At 52.0% G+C, this 15255-nt stretch overlaps 2 protein-coding genes across 2 annotated transcripts in view; one reads left to right on the top strand and one right to left on the bottom strand.

Annotated features, from left to right (window-relative positions):
• Positions 1-15255, top strand: part of LOC309448792 (uncharacterized protein) — a 168113-nt gene that overhangs the window by 114454 nt on the left and 38404 nt on the right. The window lies entirely within an intron of this gene.
• Positions 6886-7809, bottom strand: LOC309448715 (olfactory receptor 14J1-like; the record flags this gene model as incomplete). Its single annotated transcript, XM_082070440.1, has 1 exon — positions 6886-7809. One exon carries the CDS (start codon positions 7807-7809, stop codon positions 6886-6888), a length of 924 nt encoding a protein of 307 aa, XP_081926566.1.

Genomic DNA, 15255 nt, shown 5'->3' with positions numbered 1-15255 from the left:
GGACAGGGACATTTAATCAGGAGAGGTGGGAACTCCTGAATGACAAGGGAGATGAAATACTAGAGTGTTGGTAATAGAAGTACAGGGGAAGACAAATATTTCTTCTCCTATGCTTCGTACACTTCCCCATAATTCACTTTTTGGCCTTTTTCTTTTAAATTTTAATATGTTAAAAAAAGAAGTAAACAAAAATCTCCAATCAAACAAACAAACAAACCAAACAAAAGAAACAAAAAATCCCCAAAAACAAAGCAAAACAAAACCCCAAACCAACTAAACAATAACAACCAAAACCAAAACAGCAACAACAACAACAACAGCAAGAAAACAAACCACAAACAAAACAACAACAAAAAAGTGCGCCTTTCCAGGCAGACATCAGTCATCAGCTGTCTCACCATAAACAGCCAGGGCCATTTTAGGGGCCCAGTGTACCTGAGGTGCTGGCCTGGGATTGGCATCTATCACACAGGACCTGGGAGACCAGAGCACCTTGCAGTGCAGGTGGAGCCTGGGCAGGGGTTCCCGGGGCAGCTACACTGGCACCAGGTGCTTGTGTCCATGGAGCTGAAGACATTTGTGTCCTAAATCCATTCCCAGTTCTGGAAAACTCTTTCCTTTTCAAAGAAAAGACCCCACACCAAAGAAACAAAAAAAAGTATGTTCACACCATCCTCTGCTTTGGATCTTTGTATTCAGTTCCTCTTATTTTAATATTCATTGACATTAACTGACATCTGATGGGCCTGCAGGCATGAAGCCAAGATCATGTTGTGTCTTGCACAGCGCCCCATGCCCTCTGAACCTTCCCTGCCCAGGACTCCTCACACGTTGCCCAGAACGAGTCACACTGAGGTGTTGGCTGGTTCACGGGCTGAGATGTTGGTTTAGATGGTCACCTACAGCACAGGTGGATCCTGCCCCATCATCGCCTGCTCTGCTCCAGTCTGAAACAGAGCCAAACGTCACAATGGGATCATGAGAGAACTGAGGTTGAAGGGACCTCAGGAGTCTGCAGTCCAACCTGTCACCAACTGTCTCACACCAAGGTGTTCAAGCCTTGATTCAATCAGAGCTTTAGCAGGACTAGAGGAGTGATCATCCCTTTGTACTCGGCACTGGTGAGGCTGCACCTTGAATCCTGGGGGCAGTTTTAGGCCCCTCATGGCAAGGAAGACATTGAGGCGCTGGAAAGAGACGAGAGGAGGGTGACAAGGCTGGTGAAGGGTCTGGAGCACCAGTCTGACGAGGAGCAGTTGAGGGAGCTGGGGCTGTTCAGCCTTGAGAACAGGAGGCTGAGGGGAGACCTTGTCGCTGTCTACAACTACCTGAAAGGAGGTTTTATCATGGAGGGTGTTGGTCTCGTCTCCCAAGTAGCAAGTGATAGGACAAGAGGAAGTGGCGTCAAGTTGCACACGGGGAGGTTTAGATTGGATATTAGGAAAAAATTCTTCAGGGAAAAGATTTAGAAGCAATGGAACAGACTGCTCAGTGAGGTTGTGGAGTCACCATCACTGAAAGTGTTTAAAAGACATACAGATGAAGCTCTTAGGGACATGGTTTAGTGCCAGATTTAGGTTATGGTTGGACTCAATGATCTTAAGGGTCTCTTCAAAATGCAATTATTCTATGATTCCATGATAAGTCATTTTTGATATTTTCTTTCTCAGAGGACCACGCAACGTCCCTGAGAGCCAGGAGTTTTCTGAGATGTCTCACAGTCACACCAGCCAGTTCCACCAGCTCCTGTCTGACCCTTCCCAGACCCAAGCTTTTCTCCATATCCCAACCTTCCAGGCGAGTTTCTGGGACACAGCAAATGCTGTCCAGGTCCTCTGGGCCTGTTCAGAAGAGAACAGCAGGCCAACATGTTGATGGGCTATCTGTGCATCTAAAAGCTTTTCTGACCTTTTTTTCTCAATGTCCCACTTGTACCCAACCTTTCTGGTCCTTAGGCTGTGGATGAGGGGATTGAGCAGGGATGTGGGGAAGGTGTGGAAAAAAGGCTGCAGCTTCTCCAGGAGATGCTGTGGGATACGGTGTCACAGGCTTTAGTGCAGTCTAAGGACACAACACCCACAGCCCGTGTGGCGGATTCACTCCCCACGACAGACTTTCCCTCATCTGCTCAGCCGGTCACCTTGTCACAGAAGGAGATCAGGGTGGTCAAGCAGGACCTGCCTTTCATCCAGCCATGCTGATTGGGCCCAATTGCTCGTCTCGTGTGTGTGACCTCACAGTCCTTTCCCAGCCATGTTCCTGCTGTTGGCCAATCCCCTGCAGAGGCAGAAGTGACCTCACAGTCCCCTCCACAGCCATTGGCTTCCTACTGGACTATCAGTTCCTGAGACACAAGTGACCACATGGCATCGTACCCACCATCACCCTCCTTGTGGTCCAGTGTGTGAGCAGATCAAACTAAGTTGGTTTCATCAAATATATCTAATAGATTTCCTATCAAGGGTTTGAGTGGAGAAACGTTCCTCAGAGGAGCTGCTGTATTTACTCTGGGGCATTTTATATCTCTGCTTCTGCCTCTGATTTTTTTTTCTTCTTCCTGTTTATTGTCTTGAAAGAGCTCTCCAAGGCGAAGATTCATGGAATCCTACAATAACGCAGGTTGGAAAAGACCCCTGAACACCATCTCTGTCCCACTGACCTTTATGGCACCCCAAGGAATAGCTGACAGCATTTGTGCTCACTTGGGTTCATCTCACCACATGGACACACTGGACATGCACATGATGTGTATGTTTACAAGTCATCTGTACAATGAAAACATGGACTTTTGACCTTGTATTTCATAGAATCATAGAATGTCCTGAGTTGGAAGGGACCCACACAGATCATCGAGTCCAACTCCTGTCCCTACACCAGACAACCCCACAGTTCACTCCATGTGTCTGAGGACGTTGTCCAGTCTCTTGATCACTGTCAGTCTTGGGACCATTACACCTCCCTGGGGAGCCTGTTCAGTGTCCAGCACCCTCTGGGGGAAGAACCTTTTCCTCATGTCCAACCTGACCCTCCCCTGGCACATCTTCCTGTTGTTCCCTTGGGTTCTGTCACTGGTCAGCAGAGGGAAGAGATCAGTACCTGCCCTTCCTTCTCCCCTTGTGAGGAAGCTGTAGCCACCATGAGGTCTCCTTTGAGTCTTTTCTTCAGCTCTGATCCTCAGAAACCCCTTGGTTTGCTTTCTGAAGCAGAAAGGAGAAGCCATGACCTGCAGGCAATGGGAAGGGGGACCCTGTCCCTCACACACGGCTCAGGGCTCTTCCTGGGACCGTGGGATGTGGGTGTGCAAGGCCCAGGGAAGCACAACACTGGGACAACAACTTCCAGTTTCCCCATGGGGCTGCAAGGAGGCACCGAGGCCCCAGTGCCATGAGGACAACATGTCTTCTCCTGGGCCTCAGTGGCAGAGACAACTGCCATGGCCAAGGGGACACAGACCTGCGTTCTGTGGGTCCCTTCCAGCCTTACAGCACCCTTTGCCATCTCCATCCCAACCTGTTCTACACGGTGCTACCCCTGCCCCTCTTTCCCTGCAGGCTGCAGACACCCATCTCGCCTCTCCACCTGCTCTCACCCCAGCATTTCTTGAGGTCTTTTACCTGACTGGAGAGAAGTCACCTCGCCATGATCTCCTAAATCCCATGAGTGCTGCTGGCCTTCCAGCTTCTCTGACAGACACGACCATGTTCCTGCTGCTGTCCTGTCATGTTCTCAGGTGGCAAGGACATGACAACCCGTCTCCAAGTCCTCTTCCTGGGTAGGGCCTGTGGGTACTTAGGCAGAGAAACCTTCCCAGCTCTGTTCCTGTTTCTGGCCTGCCACCTCCAGGGACAGAACTGACTTCACTGTCTCCTTCACAGCCAAAGTCTTTGAACTCAGTTATGAGTTTCTGAGACACAATGACCTCATAATCCCATACCCATCCATCACCCTCCTTATGGGCCAGGAACTGACTAGATAAAAGTATGCTTCTTTTATCAAATTGATCAAATCTATTTCCTATCAAAGATCTGAGTGGAGAAGCATTCTTTACAGGAATGTGAAATGTTGACACCTTTTCTGTGTCCTTCCCTGCCGCTTTTCTTTTTTTTTTCCTTTTTCCTGGTTGCTAATTGCACATTCGCTACCCAAAGTGCAAAGCCACTCCCACACCCAGAGATGAGATGTTGTTTATTACAGAGTTGTGCAAGTCTGGATGCTGGAATAAAGCCAGCACATCAGATAGAAAAGGAACATCTATTATATACAAAACCTTATCCCTACATTCAGACCCTCCCGGCAGTCCTAAAGAGCCAAGTGTTTACACATTGGTATATTGGTTACATAATTATTTTATCACCACGCATGCTTGTTGAGGAAGCGTCCCGGGCTGGGCCTGGGTCTCCCACCCTAGGGATGTATATTTTAGTATTATAAAGAACGTAAAAGGAGCAAAGTTCAGCTAAAGGACACTTTATGTAACAGTCTTGAGACAGATGTTAAAACAAGACTCAACTGATCGTGCAGGCTCCAGAGTGTCTGCGCTGCAAGGACAGTATTCTTTGCAAGTTCTGATTGGGTGTTTTAAAAGTCACTTTTATCTTTGTTAGCAGAGCAGACAGACCCAAACTGAGAGGATTTACATGTTTTAGGTTAGCAATTGCAGGCAGGATTCATTCTTTTAGCTGGTAAGAACTACATCTTCTGTCTTCAAACACCTCTCCAAGGTAAAGATTCATTGAGTCATAGAATAACTCAGGTTTGAAGAGAGCCCTGAACATCTTCTTGTCTCATTCTTGTGCTCAAGGCAGGGTCCACCAGGTGAGGTTGTTCTAGGCCTCTGCCCAGCTTTGCATCGTCCACAAAGGAGCTGAAAATGTGCTCCATGACATAATGAAGAGGCAGAATAAAGACGTTCAACAGTGTTGGTCCAAGTACTCATCACTGAGGGATGCTGCTGGAAACTGGCTAAACAGAGGACTTTGTACCACTGATGATATTTGGGCTTGGTCATCCAGCCAACTTCCCACCCATCACAACATCCACATCTTCATCCCAGATCTCCCCAATTTGCTCTAAGGCACCACAGGAGACCATACTGGGGCCTTGCAAAGCTCCTTGTACACAACACGCCTTTCTTTCCCCTGCCCATTTGGGTTCAGCAATCCCTTCCTTGTCCTTCAACTGCCTGGACAGGGCTGTAGGAGAAAGTGGCCCTCTCCCATCTCTCTCCCAGGGACAGAGATAGGTTGACCAGCCCATAATTCTCCCAGTTCTCCTTCCTGCTATTCTTGAAGATGGGCTTTGTCCTCTGCCGTTTTGAAGGACCACTGTGCCTCTCTGATTATTGTGGCACTTTTGAGACCACAATCCAGAATTTCCCACAGGGAAAGAGGGACAGATGCAGGACTGTGTAGAACAGCATGTGATGGAGATGGCAAAGGTGATGGAGCAAACAGGGACACTTGCGGTGAGCCTGTCCGAGTAAGCTGAGATGAATCTCACTGGGCCACTGGGGTTTGTCCCTGGAGTCACACACAGAAGTATCAGGGTTCTGTCAGGTGTCCAAATCTGAGCTGGCCTCATGGACTCTGAAACACATTGAGATATTCAGGGTCAGACACTTTCCCTTATACACACAGAGGCAGAAGTCACAGTGTCTCTCTGGCCTTCTGTTCCTATTCCCAGAGATTGGGAGGCTCCTCAGCCGCACGGTGTGTTCCCATGTTCTGCATTCATCTTTGATGTTCCTCATCATTAGGAATGGACGTTGGCTCAAGGAAGCACATCCCAGTGCTGCATTCTGGTGGTTTCCTATGGGATATTAGTCCCAACATGATGTGACCTCAATAAACTGTCTGTCTCACAGGCATTCATGGAACAACAAGGAATAGCTGATGGTGTTTGTGCTGACTTGGGTTCGTGTCACCTCACGTACATGATGTGCATGCTCACATCTCATCTGTACAATGCAAACATGAACCTCTCACCTACTCATTCAGTGTAATTCCATGAAGAGACAAAGAACTCTGAGCTGGGGTGAGAGGCCAGTGCTGGAAATGGTGGTTATGAGGGGACAGTCCATGACAATGCCCTGGGGCAGCTTCTGTGGGGTGTCCAGTGCACAGGGGCACAGCCCAGCCCCTGCTCTGCTGGTCCTGCAGGTCTCTGGCAGGAGCCTGGCTGTGAGAGGACACTGCTGTGTGCCAGCCCTGCACACACACACTGTTCAGCTGTACTCTGATGTTTCAACCTCCAGGCTGCTTTCCTGTGAGAGTTCTTGAAAGAAACTTGAAGAAGACCTCAGCCTTTTGGCACTGCCCTGAGGAGATCACTTTTCTTTATAGAAGTACTGTTATGGAGGCCAGCTCTGTCACAGCAGTGCCCATTGCCTGTCCCTGCCTGCGCCCACAGCACTGACACACAGCAGGACGGTGACCAAGCTGCCAGAGCACTCAGGCCTTGCACCAACACAAGGGAGAGTGTGGGAGTGGAAGGAGAGCGTGGGAGTGGAACCAGAACAGCCCTGGAAGTCCAAGCGCTGCTGCTCCCTGGCAGGGCTGACATGATGATCTCTTTTCCCCTCCTCCCACACACACAGGACCTGTCCCTGCAGCTCCAAACAGGCCTTGGAGGAAGAATATCAGTGAAAAAAAATCACTGCAGAGCCCTTTATTTTGTTTAAATACACAGAGAGCACGGGTCCATATTTATACAGCCAGTGGTTTGAAAAAAAGCTGACAATGAATTAGAAAGGGGATGACAAAAATATCATGATTTATTAAAAAATAAACACCACCAACACACACACACACAGACGTCTGGGTCTCTAATGAGTTACATTAAACCTGTTACCTGTTAAAGAGAAGATGATGAACACTTTATTATTTTTTAAATGCATCCCGCCATTAGTTTCCTCAGGGCATCCTTGAGCTCCCTGTTCCTCATGCTGTAGATGAGGGGGTTCAATGTTGGAGGTATCAGCGAGTAGAGAACAGACACCACCAGGTCCAAGGATGGGGAAGAGATGGAGGGGGGCTTCAGGTAGGCAAAAAAGGAGGTGCTGGCAAACAGAGAGATGACAGCCAGGTGAGGGAGGCAGGTGGAAAAGGCTTTGTGTCGTCCCTGCTCAGAGGGGATCCTCAGCACGGCCCTCAAGATCTGCACATAGGACACCACAATGAAAATGCAGCACATAAAAGCCAAACAGGCACTAACCACAAGAAGCCCAAGTTCCCTGAGGTAGGAGTGTGAGCAGAAGAGCCTGAGGATCTGGGGGATTTCACAGAAGAACTGGCCCAGGGCATTGCCCTTGCACAGGGGCAGTGAAAATGTATTGGCCGTGTGCAGCAGAGCAGTGAGAAACCCAGTGGCCCAGGCAGCTGCTGCCATGTGGACACAAGCTCTGCTGCCCAGGAGGGTCCCGTAGTGCAGGGGTTTGCAGATGGCAACGTAGCGGTCGTAGGACATGACTGTGAGGAGACAATACTCTGCTACTATCAAGAAGGAAAACGAAAAGAGCTGTGCAGCACATCCTGAGTATGAGATGGCCCTGGTGTCCCAGAAGGAACTGGCCATGGACTTGGGCACAGTGGTGGAGATGGAGCCCAGGTCGAGGAGGGCGAGGTTGAGCAGGAAGAAGTACATGGGGGTGTGGAGGTGCTGGTCCCAGGCTATGGTGGTGATGATGAGGCCGTTGCCCAGGAGGGCAGCCAGGTAGATGCCCAGGAAGAGCCAGAAGTGCAAGAGCTGCAGCTCCCGTGTGTCTGCGAACGGCTGGAGGAGGAACTGGGTGATGGAGCTGCTGTTGGACATTGGCTGCCTGTGGGCATGAGGACGCGTGAAAGGAGAAAAAGACAGTGACATGTTGTGGGAGACTTCTCTGAGAAAAATAAACATGCTGTTTCTCATGGAAAACCTCCTCCCTGATGAAGGGATGTTGCAGCTCATTCTCTCTTTCTAGCAAGTGAGAAAAACAGTTCATCACATTTTAAAATACAGCTTGGGCATCTAGTTTCCATGAACACACCTCTTGGACAAGACCCCCTGAGTTGGTGTCAGAACAAAAACTGACCCACATACCCAAACCCACCCCAGGGAGCAAGCGCACCAGGGACAGGTGGAGAAACAGGGAAGGACACTGCAGTGCTCCAGAGAAATAAAGCAAGGACAGAAAGGCAGATGGGCATGCTGTGGAACCTTCTCCTTACCTGGCGGTGCTTACTACCACTCACATGATGACACTGTAGAGCAAGTACTTTTAGCACCTTTTCTGTGTACCACATTCCAGGAACCCCTCACCTGGAGGTCCAGCTGCTGAGGTGGAGACTTGTGACCTGGACCCCATGGCTTTGGGGCAGAGGGTCTGCTGGGGAGGAGAGGAGACCAGGGGGTTGCACTGGGAAATGTGTCTGCACTTCGGAGGAGGGCCGGGAGGGTTCTTAATCCTGTCTCAAGCATTCCTGGTAGCAGCTCCCTCTCCCTGCCCATGTCTGTGCTGCCTGCAGCTGTGTCTCTGTCCCTGGGTCTGCTCCCTGTCAGTGTCACAGACCCCATCCCACCTGCTGTGTGCTCAGCTCTGTCCTGCTCACACCTCCTGGCACTGCCCAGGGGCAGCTCTGTGTGTGCAGGGGCTCAGGAGCAGCTCAGACAAGTCCTAACGAGAACTGGGGTCTCAGTGTCTTCTCCAAAGAGAGAAATAAATCCCCATCTCCCACTGCACACCCAGCCAACCAAGAGTGGAAAACTGAAAGCACAGACTCCTTCCCTTGCAGCTGTTGCTGTATCAATGTTGTTGTTCTGAAGGCCCCTCTGCCATGTCTGTGGGGGGATCTGGAGCTCTGAGCAGCCCTGACCCACACAGCCCCCTTCAACCCCACAAGCTCCCTGCCTGCCCTGCCGGGGGTCGCTCCTTCCCCCCACAGCTGCTGCCATGGGATCTCCCGGGCAGGCTGAGCGCTGACCCTGGCAGGCGGCAGAGTCCCTGCCCGGCACAGCCCTGGGGTGCAGGGACCCTGCTCTGCAGGACAGCCCTGGGCACCCCTGGGTGCTCACCCGGCTTCACAGCTGTTCAACATGGCCTGACAAGAGCCCCGTCCTTACAGATCCCACCAGCTGTGCCTGTGCCAGTTTCAGGAGATGCCTCCAGGAGCTACAGCTGCACTGCCCTGCACCAGAGACTTACCATGGCACGGGCTGCAAAGGTTTCTCCTCCAGTGAGCTCTCAGCCATCCTCCCAGTCCTGACCACCTTTAATCTCTCTCTGCCTTGCTCATCTCCTGAGATCCCCAGGCAAAGCCCTCAGCCCTGCTGCGTGTGCAGAGGAGCTGCTCCTGGGCAGAGCTGTCTCTCTGCAGCGCTGCCGCTGCCATGAGCTCCCTGTGTCCCAGGAGCCCAGCCCAGCTCAGCAGCACAGGAGCAGCCCAAGGCGCTTTAATGACCCCTCTGGTGGGTTTGGGGCTGAGTCCATGGACCTCAGACCCTGGAGGAAGGTGATGAAACCTCCCAAGAAGTCAAAGTCAGAATCAAACTCCAAAGTTTCTTGTAATGTTAATGGGTCCCACTGAAGGACACTACTGAGCAGGGCTCAGTACACTACTGTCCCCAGGGCCAGTTAGAGCAGAAAACTGGAGGCAGTGATGACAGGTCAGGAAAAGCAAAGTAAAGGTCTCTCTAATGCTGAGTAAACCTGGATGTGTTTCATTAATCAAAGGGCAAAGCCCTGACCCCCAGCCCTGGGAAGGCAGATCCTCTCCCTCCCACGTTGCCCAGGGCCCTTCCTGGACAGTGTGATGTGGGGCTGTGCAAGGCCAAGGGCAGGACTATGGTCCCACACCTCCCAGGTTCCTGGCTGGGGACAAGGAGGCCATGAGGCCCCTGTGCTGCAAGGACAAGGTGTCTCCTCACAGGCATCAGAGGTGGAGACAACAGCCACAGCCAAGGGGAGAAGGAGCTCATGTCTGGTGGGGCTTTCAGCCTCTTTACATCCCGTGATCATCTCCACGACAGCCTGTCCTGTGCTGTGGCATCCCCTGCACCTCTGTCCCTGCAGGCTGGAGACATCCCCCCTGCTGCCCCACCTTGCTCCTGTCTGAGCATCTTCCTTCCTTTGCTGAGATCTCTCCATCCTCCCCAGCTGGTCCTTGAAGCACAAAGCCTTGGGCTGATGCAGACTCCCTCTGCTGACCTTCTCCCCCACAGCACTGCCCTTCCATCACATTCCTTTCTGCTCATGTCCAGCCTGGACCTCCCCAGCTGCACTTTGGCCATTATTTCTTTGTCAAGCTCTTTCCCACTATGCAGAAACCTCCACCATCTCTGAAACCGCCCTTCAAGCACTCTCAGGCTACTCCTGCACTGCTGCAGCCTCCCCAGCACTGCTGGGCCAAAGCAGCCCAGGTCCCTCAGCACCCCACCCCATGTGCACAAGGTGCTGAACCTGCCTTGGCACAGCCCTGCACTCTCCAGTTCCTCCCTGCTGCTCCAAACTGGGAAGCCGCACACTGGCACACAGCCGTGTGTGTGGGTCACACCAGTGCTGAACCGAATGGGATGAGAACTGCAGGTGTCTGGGTCCCCACGCTCCTCCTCATGCAGCCCCGTGTGCAGCTGCCTTGTTCATGGTGAGCGTGCACCACGGGCTGGTGTGGGGACCTTGTAGTGCCCAGGCCCTTCTCCTCAGGGCCACTGCTCGGTGTGTCAGGTCTTGACGGTTGGGGTTGTTCTCCTGCCCTGATACAGAACTGGCCACTTCTCCTGGTAAAACTTAAGAGATTCCTGATGGTGGAACCCAAAGTTTCTCAAGGTCTGGACTCTCCCTGCACGGCTGCAGCCACAGTCCCTCTACTGCTGGCCAGGGCAGGGACCACTCGCCCAGGGATCCCCAGATGGCCCCTGAAGAAAAGGGGCCCTGGCCTCCAGGACTCTCTTGAGCCCAGGAAGAGGCCACTACAGTGGCAGCAGTAGCAGGTTCCATCAAGAGTTTATTCGAGAAAAAGGAAATAATTTCCAGTTTCTCTAGCACAGTCTTTCAGTGCTGCTTTCTCCTCCTCATCCTGGTGCCTCTCCCTGACTGCTGTGCCCCACTTTCGGTGGCCCCAGCTTGTTGGGGGGCATGGCCATGTGCCCCCACAGCCCCAGGGCCTTGTCATTGGTACTCTCACTCACAATGAAAACCCACGTTGCCACAGAAAGGAGCTCCATAGATCCAAGCAACTCCTTCACTTTGAGGGAATCCCACCCCTGATCCTTGAGGCCGTCTCATGAAAAGCCTGTACCCCCCATGGCAGCACCCCAAGCTGTGTGACTTGTCCCACACGCCTTGGCGGTTACTGCATGGATGTCAAACAGCACAGGCTGCAGCTTGTCCTGGCTGTGCCTGCCAAGTGCATGTAGGGGTGTGTGAGAGCTTTGACACCTCACGTAACACTGCAGGCCTGGAACTGGCATTAAAGGGGATAACTGCCCTGAATTTGATTTTTCAGTTTTAAAAGCAGATTTTGATCAGCAAGAGAAATAGAGTATTTTTCTGAGGACTTGCGTGTAGACCTTAGATCACATTCTCTCCAGAGACAGATTTACTCTTCTGCTCTGCCTCTTTTGTTAATCTTTAAGGTCAAGCAAGGAGGAGGAATTAGCCCCAAGGTTTCCCCAGAGACCCTTACAAACTGCATTCCAGGGCACCTCAGGAGACTTGTCTGTAAGGAGAATTCCAAGATTCATCTCAGAAGTATAATAATTTCAAAAGACTTTGATGGGGGACACAAACAAAACATGCCACTATATACAGGGGTTTTCCAGCACCAGTCCCGTGCGTGTTTTCCACCTACAGATTCACACGAAAATTTCAGGAACCTGTAGAGGAGACAATGGCTATTAGGCACCTATGCAGTATCTTTTTGTACTCTGTTTATTTTGGGTGGAAAAGGCTGTGTCATACGAGCAGTGACAAAAGTACAATCCAAAAGTTTTGTCAGTACAACTATTCTTACACTAGTGACTCTTTCTGGAAGAGACGACTTGGCCAAAAACCACAACACATCCCATCTCTGCCCATCATTTCCCTGTTAGCACATGTCAGCTCTGCAATGCAGGCTCTGTTGGCTGAACTACAAGCATAGGTTTTCTATTCCAGAACACAACCCTGATGCAAACCCGCAATCAGCTTAGAAGTAAGAAACTGTAGAGACAGGGGTTAAAAACAAACAAAAAACCAAAGGTAAAATCAACCCCTTGAAGTGTCTAGAGCTCTTTGTTTCTTTTAATTTCCCTAACGGTACCAGATAAACTTTGGAAGTAGCTACAGGGAAAGAAGGTAGAGACTAAAAGGCTCCCAGTTCAAATTGTCAACATCTTCATACCTCTGGCAGGGATATGACATTTGCAGAGTGCTCCCAGCACTGGAGGTCATTCAGTTGGAAGCCTTTGCATGTGAGAAAAAACTTCTCCACACTTCTGTTTGAGAAAAAACTATGTGACTGTTTTTATTTAAGACAAGGGCTTAGCTTTATCTCCCAGGCCAAGCACCAGGCTCCTCATCAACCTGTGCCTCTCAAAGTTCCTCCTGCAATTACAGTGAAATCAGACACTGTTCCCTCTGTGTCCCCAATGCTGAAAGAACAACTTAGTTAAACTGCTTCAATAATCCACTCCAGTCACCAAAGAATGTCCAATTGCAGGAAAAGCCAAAACCCTTCAGGACGGCACCAGCCACAAAGCCGGGAGTCCCACCTCAGATACGTTCCATATACATCCTGGAACTGGTTGGCCTTCTGGTCCTCATCTTGGGAGGCAGCTCAGCAACGTTTGTTGCTGCTCTGCTTGGCCTGGCTTATTTTCCCCAGTGGGATATGGTGGCGTGAGCGTTGACATTTTGGACACTGTCCGCAAGCCCTTCACTTTAAAGCCCACTTCACCAAGTTGGCCAGCCTGCTGCCAAACATTCCTTCACCTATTCTAGACAGGTGGATCCCATCCCTCCCCAGCTGCTTATAGTCATCAAACGTCCCATTGTCAGAAAAGCCAACATCCTTCAGGACGGCACCAGCCACAAAGCCAGAAGTTGATGTGCATTATACATTTCTGGCTGCCCCCTTTCCTCCGAATGGTAGAAGGGAGGAGGAGATGACTTGGGCACCATTTGAATTCACTGGCACCCCCAGGGCTTTTGAGTCTTCCTTGATTCTACCCAGGTTGCGCCTTGTGGTGCCATTGGTGCCCACGTGGAAGAGTGGCTGTGCTGTACAGGGGCAGAGCGAGACCAGAGCCTGCAAAGGGATGGCCATGGACAGGGAGGTGAACTTCAGCTACTGTAGGAACCAACTGGAGAACAACATTTGTGAGGGGTGAGGATGGCTGCTGGGCATGACGGAACGGTTGGGAAGAACCGCTCAAGGCTGCATGAAGTAGAACTGGTTGGGATGATGAAACTGGTGAAAAGGTAGGTTAGTACATCCATAACCACCATTGAGAGGGGGTAATCCCCATCCCTGCTGTGCAGCTGACACCAGAGTGCCCATGCAACCCAGGTGTGATGTCACGGCTCGTGTTCCATCTGCAGCGCTGGTGCCCAGCAACGAGCACAACACAGCGACCCTCTCCAGCTCTCAGCACTGCCCACCTTGTCTACCTCTCTTACTTTCTTCCCACTTACCCTGCTCCCAGTCCAGCCCTTCTCTCCCAGTGCCTCGACCGCATAACCCAACCCTTCTCGCCTACACCCAGCACCTCAGTCCCTTTTTTCTGCTCAGCCTGTCTTTTGTTGTGAAGCTCCGGAGGAAGAGGAGACTTGTGTTGCTGGAGGTACAGTCCCGCTCCATGGCTTTGGGCACCTCCACTGCCCGGGCAGGCTGGAGCAGGCACCGCGGGGATGGCGTGGGGTGGGGACCCCACTCTGGGGAGCTTGGGGACCAGGAGCTCAGCTCGTCCTCTCCACCCAGCCCTGCAAGGCCACGGGCTGGGAGAAGCCCTTCTGGGCTGCTCGTCCCCTGCTGTAATCCAGCATCCCTGCCTGTGGGACACGTCCCCATGGGAGCCCAGGGCACCCCGGGCTCGTGTCAGAGGGATGCTCAGCGGGAGCAGCTGGTGCAGCCCGGAGCCTGAGCCCGTGCCTCCTCTGCCCCTTTCCAGGCTGGAGCCAGGGCAGCCCAGCCCTGCCCATGGAGCAGTGCGGAGGCAACAAAACACCTGCACAAGGTAAGGAGCTTCTGGGCACCAAGGGAGGTGTGGGGCTGGGGTCTGTGCCTGTGATGCCCCATGGGGCAGGGAAATGGCTGCTAACCCCTGCCCTCTCTGCTCCCACAGACCTGCAAGAACACTAAGCTCCACCTCTCTGGAGGTGACAGCCCAGAAGCAGGGACATGGCTGGGAAAGAACCTCTGCCAAGGTACTCACAGGCCCTACCCAGGAAGAGCCCTTGGAGATGGGATGTCATGTCCATCCCACCTGAGAACATGACGGGACAGCAGCAGGGACATGGTCGTGTCTGTCAGAGAAGCTGAAAGGCCAGTGGCAGTCCTGGGATTTAGAAGATTATGGGGAGGTGACTTCTCTCTGGTCAGGTAAAAAAGCACAAGAAGCCTGATGATGGGATTCTCTGCATGAAGAGCAGTTTCTGAGGTGACTGAGCTTCCCTTGGTGGTGGGAAGAGGCAGGAAAGACAAAAAAAAGTCAGAAAGTACAGCTTGGAAGGTAAGGACTGGATATCAGGAGTAAGAAATGTCACTGGAAGGGCAGTGCTGTGGGGCAAGAGGTGACCCAGAGGGAGCTGGATCAGCCCATGGTTTGTGTTCCAAAGAACAGCCAGTGAGGGTGCAGACACAGCAGTGAAGGTGCAGAAATGCTGGGTGAGAGCAGGTGGGGAGGTCAGATGGGTGTCTGCAGCCTGCAGGGGAAGAGGGGCAGGGGTAGCACCGTGTAGAACAGCCTGTGGTGGAGATGGCAAAGGGCGCTGTAAGGCTGGAAGGGACCCACAGAACCCAGGTCTGTGTCCCCTTGGCCAGGGCAGTTGTCTCTGCCACTGAGGCCCAGGAGAAGACATGTTGTCCTCATGGCACTGGGGCCTCGGTGCCTCCTCGCAGCCCCATGGGGAAGCTGGAAGTTGTTGTCCCAGTGTTGTCCTTCCCTGGGCCTTGCACACCCACATCCCACGGTCCCAGGAAGAGCCCTGAGCCGTGTGTGAGGTACAGGATCCCCCTTCCCATTGCCTGCAGGTCATGGCTCCTCCTTTCTGCTTCAGAAAGCAAACCAAACAAACTCCCCCTG

The sequence above is a fragment of the Streptopelia decaocto genome (assembly GCF_964273445.1).
Source record: "Streptopelia decaocto genome assembly, chromosome: 21".
Lineage (NCBI taxonomy): Eukaryota > Metazoa > Chordata > Aves > Columbiformes > Columbidae > Streptopelia > Streptopelia decaocto.
The sequence above is the reverse complement of the archived record's forward strand: the minus strand, read 5'-3'. Positions and strand labels throughout refer to the sequence as shown.